At 51.7% G+C, this 15,065-nt stretch overlaps 2 protein-coding genes across 2 annotated transcripts; one reads left to right on the top strand and one right to left on the bottom strand.

Annotated features, from left to right (window-relative positions):
• Positions 1 to 9,452: 9,452 nt before the first annotated feature.
• Positions 9,453 to 12,273, bottom strand: Triagg1_4529 (transcriptional regulator family: C2H2 zinc finger; the record flags this gene model as incomplete). Its single annotated transcript, XM_062898943.1, has 6 exons — positions 9,453 to 9,608; positions 9,666 to 10,218; positions 10,274 to 11,077; positions 11,140 to 11,373; positions 11,453 to 11,731; positions 11,789 to 12,273. The coding sequence occupies 6 exons, from the start codon at positions 12,271 to 12,273 to the stop codon at positions 9,453 to 9,455; spliced, it is 2,511 nt and encodes an 836-aa protein (XP_062756546.1).
• A 601-nt stretch (positions 12,274 to 12,874) lies between these two features.
• Triagg1_4530 (uncharacterized protein) lies at positions 12,875 to 13,207 on the top strand (the record flags this gene model as incomplete). Its single annotated transcript, XM_062898944.1, has 1 exon — positions 12,875 to 13,207. One exon carries the CDS (start codon positions 12,875 to 12,877, stop codon positions 13,205 to 13,207), a length of 333 nt encoding a protein of 110 aa, XP_062756547.1.
• Positions 13,208 to 15,065: the final 1,858 nt, after the last annotated feature.

Below are 15,065 nucleotides of genomic sequence, written 5' to 3' on the forward strand. Positions count from 1 at the left end.
GTGAGCGAGAACCCCCAATTGGGGCCATCGCTTCATCCCGACGCGCGCGAACTCGCACCGAACGGAAACCCTGGCCCCTCGAACCTTGCGAAAACTTTTTTTTGTGCTTTGCTTTGCTCTCTCCGTGCTCCTAGTCCGTCTGTCAACCTCTAGCGGCCTTGACCGGTGTGGGGGCATATGCGGGAGAGCAGGGGGGTTAGAAATAAGACAGCCCAGCCCAGCGAACTAGGGAGCGGTGCGCATCGTCGTGATGGGGCATCAAGAAGGGACCTGGAATTGACTAACGTCGTCGGCAAACCTCCATGCCTTGTACGGGTACTTTATCGTATCGTGTCGTATCGTAGAGTAGAGTAAAGAGCACGCAACGCACTCGGGTTTGCGTTTGGAGGGGGGAAGCGAATGAGTCAAGCTCGCCCCATGGCTGCTGCGTCTGACCAACATCCTGATAGATATGTAACATACAGGCAGCAGTAACATCAGCATCACCGTATATGTAGGTACATTGCATCGTTGGATCACCAAGTTGCACAGTATCACAGCTTCAAGGTAGCATCGCCGCTGCGAGATGATGATGGCATCAGGAACGGCATCAACATCAACATCTCTCTCTCCCCCTCTGCCTCTAACTCGAGCACCTGCGTCCGAGAGGGTGGGTAAGAAACACGACAGCTGCGAAGAAACGAAACACCCCTGGCGCGCTGAAGCGTACAGTAAGAGAAAAGAGGGCTGTAAGACGCAAAAGAAACAAGAGGTGCAGCAATATGAGAGAGAGAGAGAGAGAGCTGATGGAGGGGAAGAAGATCGAGCTTGTTGTGTTCCGCTTTTTTCTGCTTGTGTGACAAAGGCCAGCCCTCCGCCCTTTGCGGTTACGGAAAACGCATCGCAGGCGTAGAATGGCGGAGAGAAAAAAGAAGCACCACTTTCGGCGTGCAGCAGAGATGAGATTTGGCCAGCTGCAAGAGAGGTCGCATCACATCGGGTGCAGCGTGTTGCTTGTGGCACTACTGTAGGCGTGGCCGTGAGTGGCGCCTTTTCTTTTTATTCTGCTGCCTGTCCTATCATCTGCGGTCTGGTGGCCCATCCGCTCGGAGCGCCGAGATTGGTTTTGTTACAGGTGGTTTTTTTTCTTGGTGGTGGTGGTGGTGGTGGTGGTGGTGGTGATGATGATGGTTTCTTTGCGTTTTCTCGAGTCTTTCTTCTTTTGATGCAATTGTGGCTGTGACGCAGGGTTCATGGCGAGGGGGGGGGGGGGGGAGGGGCGTTGCGAGACCCTGCAATGACGACGATGACGATGATGCCCATTCTCTCTCTCCCTCCCACTTTCACTTGTCTGCTTGTCTGCATGTATATCAAATCGATGGCATCTCCGTGATGGCGATGATGATGATGATGATGATGATGGCGATGGCGATAGTACCAATATTCGACCTTTCACACAATGTAAGCAGCTGGTCCCGATGCCTCCACGGGTTCTGACCATCATGTAACCCCAAACCTCCCATATCGAGTCCAACCAGCCGCTGCACTGTCTGTACAGTATACGATACGCACGAGGTCACCCAAGAAAGTTTCTTCTCCTTCTTCGGTCTCCTCCCAGCTCCCAGATCGGCGAGCAAAAGCGACAATTTCGACGTATCAACAGCGTTTCCCGCCGCAATGCCCTGCCTGACTCGCCGAAGACGCTGCAGGCCATGGAGCCAAGCTGCAGCCGCCCTTCAGCCCATCGTCGGCACGCCCGTGGCCTCGAATCTCTTTTCGGTCCAGTCCCCCCAATCCCCCAATCCCATCTCTCCGCATCCAACCTATCAACACCCGCCATCCCACGCATCGTTTTCTCTAGTGCAATCCTTTTTAGCTTCCAAGTGCTGACCCCCCGTCGCCGGACCCCACGCGCTCAAACTCCAATCACACTGGAACGTCAAAAACCCCTAGACAGATGCCGCCGCCTGTGGAGCGATGGGAGGGGCGCCGGATATCGATGGATGGCTCCCCGGGGCTGTACCTGAGCCTGCCCTGGCCAGTGCGCGCTGTTTGAGGGCAGAAAAACCGCCGCCACGGAGCTGTTTTGGAGTGGTTGATGGTGGACTGGGAAAATACGAGCACAGGCCATGGATAGAGTGCTGACGGGACGTGGTAATATTGGTTATTGTATCCATGCGACGAGCAGCTGGAGACAGGCATTGGAGCTGCAGCTGCAACAGAACATGGAAGGGGAAACCGAAGACCTGGAAGCAATGGAAAGCGAAAAAAAAAATTAGATTGCTTGCCTTGTACGATGCTAGCACCGCCGCCGTTGGAGCAATTGCTGTGCGTGATATCCGTGGATGGCAAATGACGAGCACGATACGATGCTCTCCCGGCTTATGTTATGTTAGTTCCCCCTTACATGGCATCCACCCAATCCATAATGATCCATCCTTTGGATTGAAACATCAACGCATCACTCATCGGGGCCCCCTTGTGCTCGTACATACACACCTCCCGCCTTTTCGCAAACCCCCCAACTGGCAACCCCCAGCTCTGCTCCAGACAGATTACATGTATCCAGCAATTGACCTCGAATCATCCAGTCCTCAAGCCGTTGGATGCAAGCAAATTTGCCCCCTTTCCCTCTCATCTTACTGTACAAAACATGCAGTTCCTTATGGAGCTTTGCCGGGGAGACTCGAGGTCAGCATTTGTGCACCACAGTGTCCGGCCGGCCCCATGAAGCTGTACCGAACCCAACGTCGACGTACTGTGCAAGTGGAGGAGCAAGCCATCCACGATCCGAGCCAAGGAATGGAACTGACACGACCTGGAAGCTTCCATTCAAGCCATGGGCCCCCTTCTAGCCCGCCACATCTCTCTCTCCGCAGTCTATCAACGTCAAACGATAACCTTACCAGTAATAGTTACTATAAGAATAGAGATATGGTAGTAGATATTAGAAGAATAAAGATATAGTAGTAGATATTAGAAGAATAAAGATATAGTAGTAGATACTAAAAGAATAGAGATATAAACGCCAAAACAAATCCCTAGTTGTGGCGTGCTAGGCCTAATACCTAATAGCTGACAACCCGTCACAGTTCCACCTGTTTTTGACTTCACTTCAAAGTCAAGCCCTCGGCTGCATTTCTGTCAAAATCAACGTTGATCTAAGCCACCGCTCAGTCAGCAAGCAAGCGTTCTTGTTTCTCAGCAGCGAATCCCTCATCCCCAAAAGGTCCCCGTCAGCAAATGCCCATCCTCGGAACAAAAAACCCAGCCCTACCCGCACCGGTGGGCTCGTCTTACTCTCAAACTAGCCCCGAGTTGCTGCCACCCTCCCCCTTCTTGGTTGCAGTGCCACCATGACTCCGTACTCCGTTGCTTTGTCTCTTTCGTGCCCCATGTGCTACCACTAAGCCGCCGCTCTGCTGCCCTCCCCCCCCTATGCTGATCGTACGAGTACTCGCCAGGCAACTTGTTCCGCCCGTCAGTTCAGTCGGTGGGCAGTATAGATAGGGCTGGCAGGGGGAAACCCCATCCCCCCCCCCCCCTCTTCCTGGGTACAGCTCGCGGGAGGTTTACTTCCTGTAGCTGTGCTTGCTTCCGGTGCTTCGTACTTTTCGTATCCCCCGACGAGATGCCCCATCCCAAAACAGCAAAAGCCCGTACCTGTACCTCCAGTTGTCCGGATCATCGTCAGATTCAAAGTCCCGGCCGCGGGTGCTTGGTATGCCATGGGGGAGTTGGGCTTCTCGCTTCTCCCTGCCCGCCTCTGAACCACGACAGCTCCCCGGTGTGCTACTAACCTCCCTACCTTGGTCCCCGAAAATAAAAGAAAAGACAAAATACACGAGATACGAGCTCTTGCTTTCGTCAATCACCTCGGGCTTTGACATCGGCCGATGCGGAGATACTCTTTTCACCGTGATGCCACTTGAAAGCATCGGCCAACTTGCGGGCGCCAAGGGGTCCTCCCATGCCTATGTACAGGCAAGTATGCACATATACCTGCTCGCACTCTGGTTACATGCAAACGAGATCTGCCCCTCCGGCCCCGGAAACATCTTTTTTTCTTCTCAGCTTCGTCGCTTAGGGCGCCAATGACGACGGGGGGAGACTTTCTCGCCTGTCACTGAGACAGACAGACCGCACATGACTGCCTTCGCTGCCAATGTCAACCTGAACCGACCCCCCCTTTTCGGACCTGTCATCTGTCTGAACCTGAGCTCAGGCAGAGACATGAAAGGACACAACCAGGGGGGGACAAGGAAATTGAAGATCACAGTTCAGAAAAGTCAGGGTCCACCCCGACAGCCATGTTCGGCACATCTTAAGCTTTTTCAAGGGTATCGGAGCGGCGTCTTGGTTTGTTGTTCGTCTCCATGGCATTGAATTTGAAATTCGCTGCTCCAACACCGGCCCAGGCATGTTGCCCGTCATACCTCCTCGGGGCAATTGGCCGGGAGTCACATAGGTCAGCTGGCAGGGGAAACGCCAGGTCGGCGCCCCTGCTTTTGTTTTGTCCCAGCCCACTTACACGGGGCGTCTTGTCACATTTTCCAAACTGTTGCGACGGCGTTCTCGATTCGCAATCAAACCAGAGTCTCGCAACTGTCCACTGGCGCGATCTGGCAAGTGCGAGGACGTGATGGTGTACAGGTAATATACAGTGCCGTGGCTGCTTGGGTACGGACGAGTGCCCGATTTGCATCTTTTTGTCTCGCCGCCCATCTCCGTGTGCGTCAGCGAGCGGCAGCCCCGTCGCATGAACGCAAGATTGCTTCCTCCTGCTGGTCTTTTGCCCATTTTCCAAAGCTCCGAGCAACTTCTGGGCCTCGGTCGACATGGCATTGGCGTCAAGCTTCGTCAGGATAGGATCCAATATGTCCGACAAAGGGCCTTTGGGTCGATTGTGAAAGCCGCAAATGGGCTTGCTGGCCAGTCCTGCCGGGGCCACGAGTGAGGCGTTCGAATGAGAAGGCATTCCTACAACCCTGAAGCTGAAAAAAACTCTCCACAGCCCCCTCCCCCGACGCTGTGATACCTCCACACTCGTCATATCTCTTCCCCCCCCTCCCCGGCCACCCCTCCATCCCGAAGGGACCATCGAAATCGACTGGCAAATCTCCAATCCTAGATTTCATCCCAGCAGCTGCGAATCGTCACGGCATTCGGTCCTCCTCAAAGTTTGTCAAGATCTGCCAATCCCCCTCCCCGAACAGGCGGGCAGGGGCCTCGGGGCAAGCGTAACGTTGTGCCCTGGCGCTCCCTTTGGCCACGAGCACAGAGTTCCAAAATTGACGACATTGGATGACCAAGGCACCTCGCTTGCCCTGCCGCGGGCTAATTGAACGGCAGCAAAGTAAGAGGCATCGTTTGGACTTGTCGCCCAACAACTAAACACCAAAAACAAGGCCTCTCTCGCCGGTTTCCCATCAACAGGGGTACCCCTGATCGATGTGACTACCCTTGTTCGATTCCATATGCAACTCACTCTTTCTGGACCAATTACTAGCTACAAGGCGATCGGGGCTTTCCTAGTACATACAGGTATAATCACACGCCCCCTCCTGCCTACGCCAGAAGCCCATGTGCCAACCCCCATCCCACCATCCCATGTACGAGTAATTCACCTGTTGTTGGTCCATCTCTTTTTCACGTACAGCACAGGTGATATCGACCAGGTCTTTTGTGCCCTTCGGGAGCAGACCACGATTGCTATCCGACCTATGCTGGCACCGCTCTACTAACTGCTACCAGGTACATGTACTAGGCTTCAATGCCAGCGTCCCGGGTCGCCGTCCTCAACCGACATGGGCCATGTCACCGTCGCTTGCCCACGGCTGCTCGGCCTCGGTGCATCAAGTGAGATACCTAACATTGACCCAAAGGGCCGCTGGTTTCCCCCTTTCCCAGCACGCAATCTCACTGCTGTATGTACGGTGCCGGTACCCTCGGGGCATTCATTGGGGGGTGATATTTCCGGTGCTTGCTCGTCCGTTGCGGCCGACGGGCTAAACGGCCCCGACAAGTTGCCTTTTGAGCAAAACAAAACACTAACAAGACGAGGCACGGCGAGGCAAGGCAAGGCAAAACGAGGCAAGAATACGACACAAAGCAGGCCCATTGTTGAGACCCTAGCGTTGCGGTGCGATACGCACACGTACAGGCACACGCACTTTGCTCACCGTGCTGTCTCGACCCAAGCAGTGTCCTGGCCCATCAACCGACATGCACCTCTTCCCATGCCGTTGGCCCTCTGTCTGTCAGTCTATCTGTCAGTCCTGGAAGGAATCGTATGTCTCGCAACGCTGGTGAGATGGAGGTGCCCCCCCCGAAACCGCCCCGCGAGCGCCTCAGCCATTCATCCCATCTTTCTGTTTCACCTCTTCATCGTCCTTCTCAAACACAGGCTCCCACTGTTTCGGATTTCCTCCGTGTCTGGCGCCCATTGAAGCCTCTTTAGGGGGGGAACCATGAAGCCACGTACTTTGGGGGGGAACCAATCTGCCTTTTTTTTTTCCTCTTCTGGCGTCCCATGGCTGGTGAATCTGCCTCCTCAGCTCCTCAAGACCCAATCGTGAGTATCCCGGTCGAGCGTGACAATCCATCGAAGCAGGGCATGCCTGAGCCCACACACAACATTGAAGGCACAGTGTTTGCAGCCCCCAATCCGCCGAGAGCAAGCGTCTGGCCTGCTGCCTGGGCTCGAGTGTTTGAGATTCGCAACAGCATCTCTCACAGGCTGCTTCGTAACCGACATACATACATGTACATGACATGTCCACTCCAGCATCATCACCGTGCTTGTCATGCCCGGCCTCCCACCTCGTCTCGTCTCGTCTCGTCTCATCTTACCGTATTTCGACTGCTCTGATGCGCCAGGCCACCGCACCGCACCGGTCAAGTCATGGCCATGCATCACATCATACCGAGTGTCGTAGTAGGTACGCCTGCATCCCACCCTTGAACCCTGGCCATGCTGGTCCTTTCTCAACCATCTGGCTGGCTCCTCTCCTACTAGGCCATTTTCTCCAACCTCAGCTGAACACCGCAAAAGAAGAGGAGAATAACATCTGCCACGCCCCTCCTTCATGTACTCGTACGTGCAGTTTCCTACCCAATCCCCGCCTCCTATAGGCTCATGAGGAGGTACCATCTCGATCGAAACTACAGAGTACCGTCTTTTGCTTGCTGTCTCCCTCTCTATCTTCACATGCCACCGCTACGAGATGCATTGCTAGCACCAGACTCGTGCACAAGGCGTCGAGTACTCGTACGAAGTATACACACGGCGCTTATTCGATTCGCGCTTCCCTCCACCCCCCCCTTCCCCCCCCTCGCTCACTTCCATACTCTCTCTCTCTCTCTCTCTCTCTCTCTCTTTGTGTCGCCTATATCCTCAACTCTCACATCTCAGATTTAGATTGTAGCCGCGTGCAGTCGTGCAGTAGCCATTTTTTTCCCGCCTCTTTTTCTTTCCCACCTCCATCTCTTGTTTTACACAGCCCTCCTTTTTTTTGCCTTAAATCTTTCCCCATTCCCAAAGCTACCCCCAAAACGCGGCCACCCTTCACTCCATGCCAATATGGAGAACGCCGGCTCATGCAGCGAATGTCACTCGCTCGCTGCAAGGTAACCAGCAATCAACCAACAACCCATATGCAGCAATTTTCTTTCCTCTGCCTCTCCCTTATAGCTTGCCTCCTTCCCGTTTCGTCGTCCGGCAAGTGGGATTGCTGGGTGGTATTTTCTATCTTTATACCACACCACTCAAGTAGTAGCGATACCCGACAAAGAATGAAACCCAAGCATTTTCTTCTAGAAGGACAAGCAAAAAAAAAAAAAAAAAAAAAAAAGACTAGATACTCTGCACTGCCCATTTCGGACGGAATCTAAAAAAAGGAATTCGACGGAATATACGGCAGTACGAGCACGACAGTACATGCAAGGCAACTACATGTGCCTAGTAACATTGATGTTATCTGCCGTATCCAGTTTTCGTTTTCTTTTTTAAAACATTCTTGGGTAACACTCAACCCACCCTCTCTCTCTCTCTGCCTTTTGTGCATCTTGCCGTCCCTCCACGTGGTATCAGCCTCTAGGCCTGGGTCACAAAATACAACCATACTCCGACTTGCCCAGTTGAGGCGGGAAAGGGGCCAAAGAAAAGAAGAAGAAAGAAAAGGCACAAATCATCGGATGTCTCAGTCGGCGGCCCGGCTGCATCATCCAGGTTTTTATTCTAGGCACAGCCGTGTTTTTTTTTTCTTGCCCGCCCTTCTCCCTGCATTGAAACCTACTATACTAACCTTGTGTACTTACTGTACCGTGCATGTAAGCGTCCTCTATTCAACTCGCCTTTTTGCCTTTTTTGATATCATCCCGTTTTGCCCTTTTCACTCAAACAACGCCAATTTCCATTCGCCCAGTCATACAACACGGCTGAATGGAACCAGACGCAATATGGTACTGTACATCCACACACCAATAACAATAATACACACTGCAATGCAATAAAAAAAAACAAAAAACAGATACTATCCCATCCCAAAACAGGTAACCTTTGCTAAAACACAAGCGCCCACACCCTCACCCCTTTTTCCCCTTCTGCCGGCTTCCGTCGGGAACTCTTGTCGCCTTTTTCCCTTTGCCTACTTTTGTCCTTAGTTCTTTTCGCTCCTTTTTTTTTAGTGCTCCAGCCGTTTCTTGCCCCTTGACTTTTGTTGTTTCCGCCAACACTTCCCGTGCCTTAGGGGGGGAAACAACACCAGCGAAAAGGTCCAAATAGTGAGGGGCTCACGTCAAATGTCTCACCCCCGAAGAGAGAAAGCGGAAGAAAAAGGCGTCCAAAGTAAAAAAAGACAAGCCTCTCTAGGCCCAAGCAAGGCCCAAGCAAGGCAGCCCGCGTGCTGCTGCCAAGACGGCAGGCATCAGGTTGCCTTTTTTTTTTTTTGCTTCTTTTTGCTTCTACTTTCCAGCCCAGCTCTTTAGTATCTTCCTCCTACTATACGCATACGAGTAGTACAAAGGTATCGTCACTTCGCGGGCTGTGCGTGTCCATCGTGGTACATGTACCTGGTGGAATTCGGTCTGGCGTCTAATTTTCTCGTGTTATCAGTGACACACAGTGACGGCGCTTATCCCACAGGCATCAACCAAGACTTGACTGCGCCTCAAGCCTCAAGCACAGCTGCTTCCCACCGGCTCTTCATTACTTAGACGCACAAGACACAGCATATTATTTTATCCAAAGTACAGTCAATCCGGCCCGATCAATGCCCCTCGTACGACCATCATCCTTGCAGCATCAAGCTAAATGTACTGCCCCGTCCGATGCTTCATCGCTTCTTCGCTATCAGCCTCCCTTGTACGCTTTGTGCGGCTGAACCACTGCCAACTTTATCTCAACATCTGGGAAAAGACATGGGAACACTCGCAGCCTGATGGCTGGGCACCGCCTCCAGTCCTCCTCTTGTTTACACTGCCCCTTGGTTCATATTCACCATCTCGGTATCGTCGTCATCTCGCACTTCAGTTGCCTCTATCTTACAGTTACTGCAGCGCTGGTGTTGGCACTCGCCCTCCTGGCAAGAACTACTCGTGTGATAGGTTTCCAGATGGCCACAGCGACACTGCTCATCACGTTAGATGCACAAACTTGCCGGTAGAATTAGCTCATCATGACTTACACAGTTCCAGTTCCAACTAATGTTGGTTCTCTTGGATGGACGCGAGCTCACATCCTCTGTAGCCTTCCGCTTCTTGCCGGCACTGGATGAGCCCTCTGCCGGTTTGCCTTTGGGTTCCCACTCTGCCAGCTTATCTTCAAGGTAGCGCCACTGGCGCATGGTTTTCCTCTCCAGCCCGTCTTTACCAAACAAGTGGCTATCAATGTGGTCGCACCTCTTGGTCCAGGAGTTGACAACCTCTCCTTTGATCTCAACGAATTTATCACAGAAACCGCACCAGAAGCGTGGATCGCAGTGTCGACCTAGTCTGCAGTCCTCCTGCCGTTTCTCAATCTCTTGGCTGTCTTGTACATTGTGATGATCCATGAGATGCGATTTGAATAGCTCTCGACGAGGCACCACTATGTCACAGCCCGGAACATTGCAGTTCCAGGATTCGAGCTGGAAATGCTGACTGCTCTCATGTCTTTTCCAGTCATTCTTGCTGCCAAACTTCTTGCCACACGTTTTGTAGGTACACCCATAGGGCTTCTCATGCCGTTTCATATGTTTTCTAAAATTCGTATGAGCTGCGCGTCCATGGAATCAATAATAAACAGGGGGGTTACCTAAGTTCGCAATTTCGAGAAAATGCTTTCCCACACGCCTTACAGAGTATTTCTGCCTTCTGGTGCTCACCCGGGTCACTCGAATCCTCATTCCCGCTTGCTGGTTGATCCTCAGGCTTTAGGGCCTGCTCTAGTAGATTCTTGGGGATGTTTCTGAGAAACGAGAGAATGTCCCTCGTCGGAGCGTTTTTGAAAAGAGGGAGCAGCTCCTTACATGATTCCAAAGTGGGTGCGTCGGCTGGCGCCGCTGCGGATGCTTCAAGGACCTGATCAGGCATCTTTGTTGCCATCGGGGAATCGGGGATATCATCTTGAGGACTGTCAACCTTGAGCTGAACTGATGCGGCGGGTGAAGCAATTTCGAGCATCAATGGTTCTTGGCGATCGAGTATTTCTTCGTCCCCAATGATATCATCTCCTTCATGATCAAATGTTTCTGGTATTACTTCATCGCGAGGCAGCATAGCTTCGGACTCTCCAGGAGAGCCTTCATCAGCACATGTCAAATCAACGATCGGATGGCTGGCAAGAGTTTCAGAGCCAGGGACTGAGGACATCGTCAGGGCATCTAGAATACCTGGCCGCATCAGCGGCGGTCTATCCCCGCTTGTCAGACACGTCTGGGTTAGTGGCAAGTCACTTTGCTTTGAGGATTCGTTTTGTACCTGACCCGAGGCAGTTGTTGAAACTTGGTCGCCCCGCAAGTCAGGAGAATCCTGCAGTTGCGGCGGTCGGGGCTCCGGGTCAACATCAGCGATGGAGGATCCAACGCCTCGAAGCGCGTGCGCCTCTGTTGCTTCCGATCTATTTGGAACGTCTTAGTTGACCAGTCTGCACCCACTGCAGCTTGGGATATGTGCACATACTGGAAGTGGTAACCCTTGAGGTCATCGTCAAGCTGTAAGTTATGGTCATGAGATAAATGAGCCCGAATGTCATCGGCTCTTGGCCATGTCTTCCCTTTTGCTTGGGGGCACGACTGGTGAGGGCACGTATATAAAAGAGGAGCATCTTGCAGCTGCATCGGTCGATGTCCGGGGTTTACATGAGCAGTTGATCGTGCCTTGTCCTGGATTCTAGGTGCCTTTGTGGTATCCGGTCTGTTTAAAAAGGCTTTAGTATGCAACCTGCATCAGATATAGTGATATAGATCTACAAAAGAAAAAAAATAGCACGTACTTGTGGCGGTATTCTCCAAGATCACTGTCTGCTTTGAGAGTTATGTTATGAGAACGGGCCAGATGACTCCGGAAATTGTCGGCTCTTGGCCACAGCTTTTCCTTCTTTCGAGAACAGCTGCCATGGCGGCAGATGTATATAGGGTCGTTGTCATTGTGCTCGCGATGGACTGTTTTCTTGTGTCTGGCTAGGTCGTTGGGCGTGCTGAATCCCTGTTTAGCCTTGGAACAAGATTCGTAGGTGCATTTGTACGGCTTGATATGCCTGGCGCTGTGCTTCCTTCGTTTTATTAGCAACTCGACACAGCCATCGTTTCTTCCTCTATATGAGACATACTTGAGCTCTGATTTCGTCTTGCAAGCGGCACCACAGTGTTCACATCGGAATTCTACAGGGGAAGCTTGATGGTGCTGCATTTGAGGTGGCGTGTACATCGGTACGACGGGGTTGATGTTCAAGTCGCCAATCATCTGCTCCGCCGCAGTCTCTAGGTAGACGTTTTCCGTACACCGGTCATTCCCCGCGACGCTCTCAGCGAAGCTATATGTCGAGCGAGAACCTCCATAACCAGAGTCGTCTGGAGCAGTGCCGCACTCAGAGGGCAAGCCAGTGCTCCTGTAGTCATGAAAGCTGCGCGCTCCGCTATTATAAGCAGACGGACGAGATGAGGAATTTAGCGTGTCCGCCGGCTGGATGATGTTTTGGGGAACCCAGGGGCCATCTGTGTTATAGAATTGGTAGAGGTTGTATGGCTCTGAGAACCGCGGGCTATCCTGAGAGTTGGAGCTGTGGAATTGAGAATCCCCAGGTACTCGATTCATGTTGGGCTAGAGACTGTCTGTCTATCCTGGTGGTCGCGCACAGCCTATCTGAGTAGCGTAGGCCTCCTGGTGCCAGGGCAAGCTCGGTGGGAATAGAGACGAGTTATAGTCTCAGCAGTGGATATAGACGAAAGCCCAGCACGGGTCCTGCGCCGCGTTGTTGGGCGACTCGGCCAATATCGTCCGTCCGTTGGAAAAGAAACGGCGGGGTTAGCAGAGACAGTGCGACAGCCAGAGGGGGCAGAGGATCATCGGGAGTCAAAGTCGGTCTGCAGACACTCCTGGGCTCGATGATTGGGGCAGGACGTAACACCGACTAACAGGTGGGAGCAGAGACGAGGGCGAGAAATGGCGTCGAGGCACACACCCGTCCGGGCTGGGCAGCATTCACGAGCAGAAGGGCGCCGGGTCGAGGCGAGCAACCGCCCGGGCTTGTGCTGTGTTGAGCTGTGCTGTGCTGAGCTGTAAATTCAGGCAAAGAAATGCCAGCGTTGAGAAACGAGGCAACCAGACGCAGCGGCAAGGCAACCGGCCCTAAGCAGTAGTAGGTGACGGCACAGCAAGCAAAGGCCCGTCAGTTCGACGTCCGCGATGGAAAAAGATGGCGCTCGAGGCCGGTAATTGGCCGCCCGGTGGCTGTCGGTCAAGCCGGATCTCTTTCCCGCTGCTTGTCGTGCCGGATTCGACCAATACTGCTGCCGCGGTTGCTGGGGATTCAGATCCAGGGGTTACTGTGCATGATGAGGCCGGTGGTGGTGATGACAATGGGATTTCCGACTCGTCTCGCCTCACTTTCGACTGTACGTACCAGACTCTTTCTGCACCTGCTCGGTCAGACGCAAGACGCAAGACGCAAGCGCAGGGGCTCTTGCCGTCGCGATTAGTCCAATCAGATCGGCGCGCGACGGCCCAAGAACCGCAGCTTTTTGCTTGAACAACAAGGCAACCGCGACTAGCAAAAAAGGCGTCCGGACCAAGGCAGGTGTCCCTCGCAAGGCAACCAGGTAGAATGTCACGAGGCGCGACCCAAGACCGAAAAGCCCAACAGTTTGTGCTGCTGCCGAGACACGACACCGGCCCCCAAATTTATTCCTGATAACGCCGTTGCAATTTTAATCTCAACGCCAGTTTGCTCTCCTCATCCTCATCCTCAAGTCTTGCAGTTCCGGGGTTCCTTCTTTTGCGACTCTTGCCGACTCCATGTCCTTCACCCGCAAATTTCGCACAGTCGGGGCCGAAGCCGGCTGTCGCAAGCTGGTGGCATGTCGTGCAGGTGTCATCCATTGCTAGCACAGCCATGATTCCACGGCCCGTGTCGCATCTCACGGCAAATCCCACTCTGCTCGTATGTGCCGGCCCAATGAACACTGCCATCGGTCTAGCATCGCTTGTCGCACGTCCACGTCGCCTGTTTGATGAGTTTGCAGCTGCATGGATTTCGTGGCCTTATTGTCGCCTGTTGTCGCATAAGCTGAGGCATCGCGCCCCGGTTTTCCTCAAAAGGCAAATGTTTGCCTTTCCCCCCCCTTCCCTGCATTTGAGAGCCGGTCATGGGCGAAATAGCCGGCTGCTTTGGTTATCTGTGTGTGTAGATAGATGCTGTCAACTCAAGGCCTTAGAAGAGACGGGAGTAGCAGTAGGTAAGAGTGCCGTTTGCGATCTCGTAGGCGCACAGAATAGACCGACACTATTCCTTACTATTGCGTAGTAGAAACATAAGGTACTACTAGGTATAATGCCTATCCGGGAGGTATTGATACGATTAACAGAATAAGCTTCCTATCAAGGCTAAATGTCAAGCTCCAGCTTTCTTTGGCTTTTTCAATGTAGGTAAGCAAGAACTTAACGACAAACGTTTCTATTGCCTTTTAACGCAGCGCGAGTGAGCTGTGATAGCAAAGGCCAGGCATGAGGCTCAAAAGATATAAAGAGCTTAAGATTTCTTTAATAAGCACTTGCTTTCCTACAAAATAAAAGCTTTACGACGTTAATATGATCTTTTAAAGAGGCATAAGCGAGAGTTGTGCGGCTTCTATGATCGGTTCGATCAATGTAAGAGGAGAGGTCAATATAGAAGCATCAGGTGTTGTGAGGCTACAGTATTATAGAGAAGTGACGTTCCTTTGCTTTCCTTTCCTTTGATTTAAGATTTAGTAATTTGTTGGCATTTAAACTGGATTCTGGGAGAAAGATCTTATTATACCTTCCTATATTAAGAGTCCTTGTATTGTTCCCATGAAAATCCCATTAGTTTCATCGATATTACTACAAAGTAGTGCTCTTAAAGAGGGAACTATCTGTATGTAATATCAAGACGTATTTCCACTGCAGATGAGGTTTATGTATTAGTCGCAAAAATGCGGTAGAGGGGCAGCGCATTCGAATCAGACATTTAGTAATAATCCATATACTAACACACTAGCACTTGGATAATCAATATCATTTGAACAGGAACTCAACACTATATTTATAGCTAGCAAAAGAGAAGCTTATGGACAGCATTAGATAAACAGTAGTAAGTGGATAGATGAGTGTGTGTTAAGATATAGTAATATTAATTTATAGCCATGAGTAACTAATATATATTAAATCACAACGTAGGTAACTAATAAATGGGTTTCAAAACATGAATTATATTGGGATACTAAAGAGGTCTTAACAAAATACTATTTCAATACTATATATTGTTAATAAATTAGTTCATATATATATATTCTCTAGGATAATTTAAGTCTGCTATGTATATAGCAAGCTCCTTTGGAATGCGAATGAATTCATGCTACTTATTAAAG

The sequence above is a fragment of the Trichoderma aggressivum genome (assembly GCF_033847375.1).
Source record: "Trichoderma aggressivum f. europaeum strain CBS 100526 chromosome Unknown scaffold_014, whole genome shotgun sequence".
NCBI classification, from domain to species: domain Eukaryota; kingdom Fungi; phylum Ascomycota; class Sordariomycetes; order Hypocreales; family Hypocreaceae; genus Trichoderma; species Trichoderma aggressivum.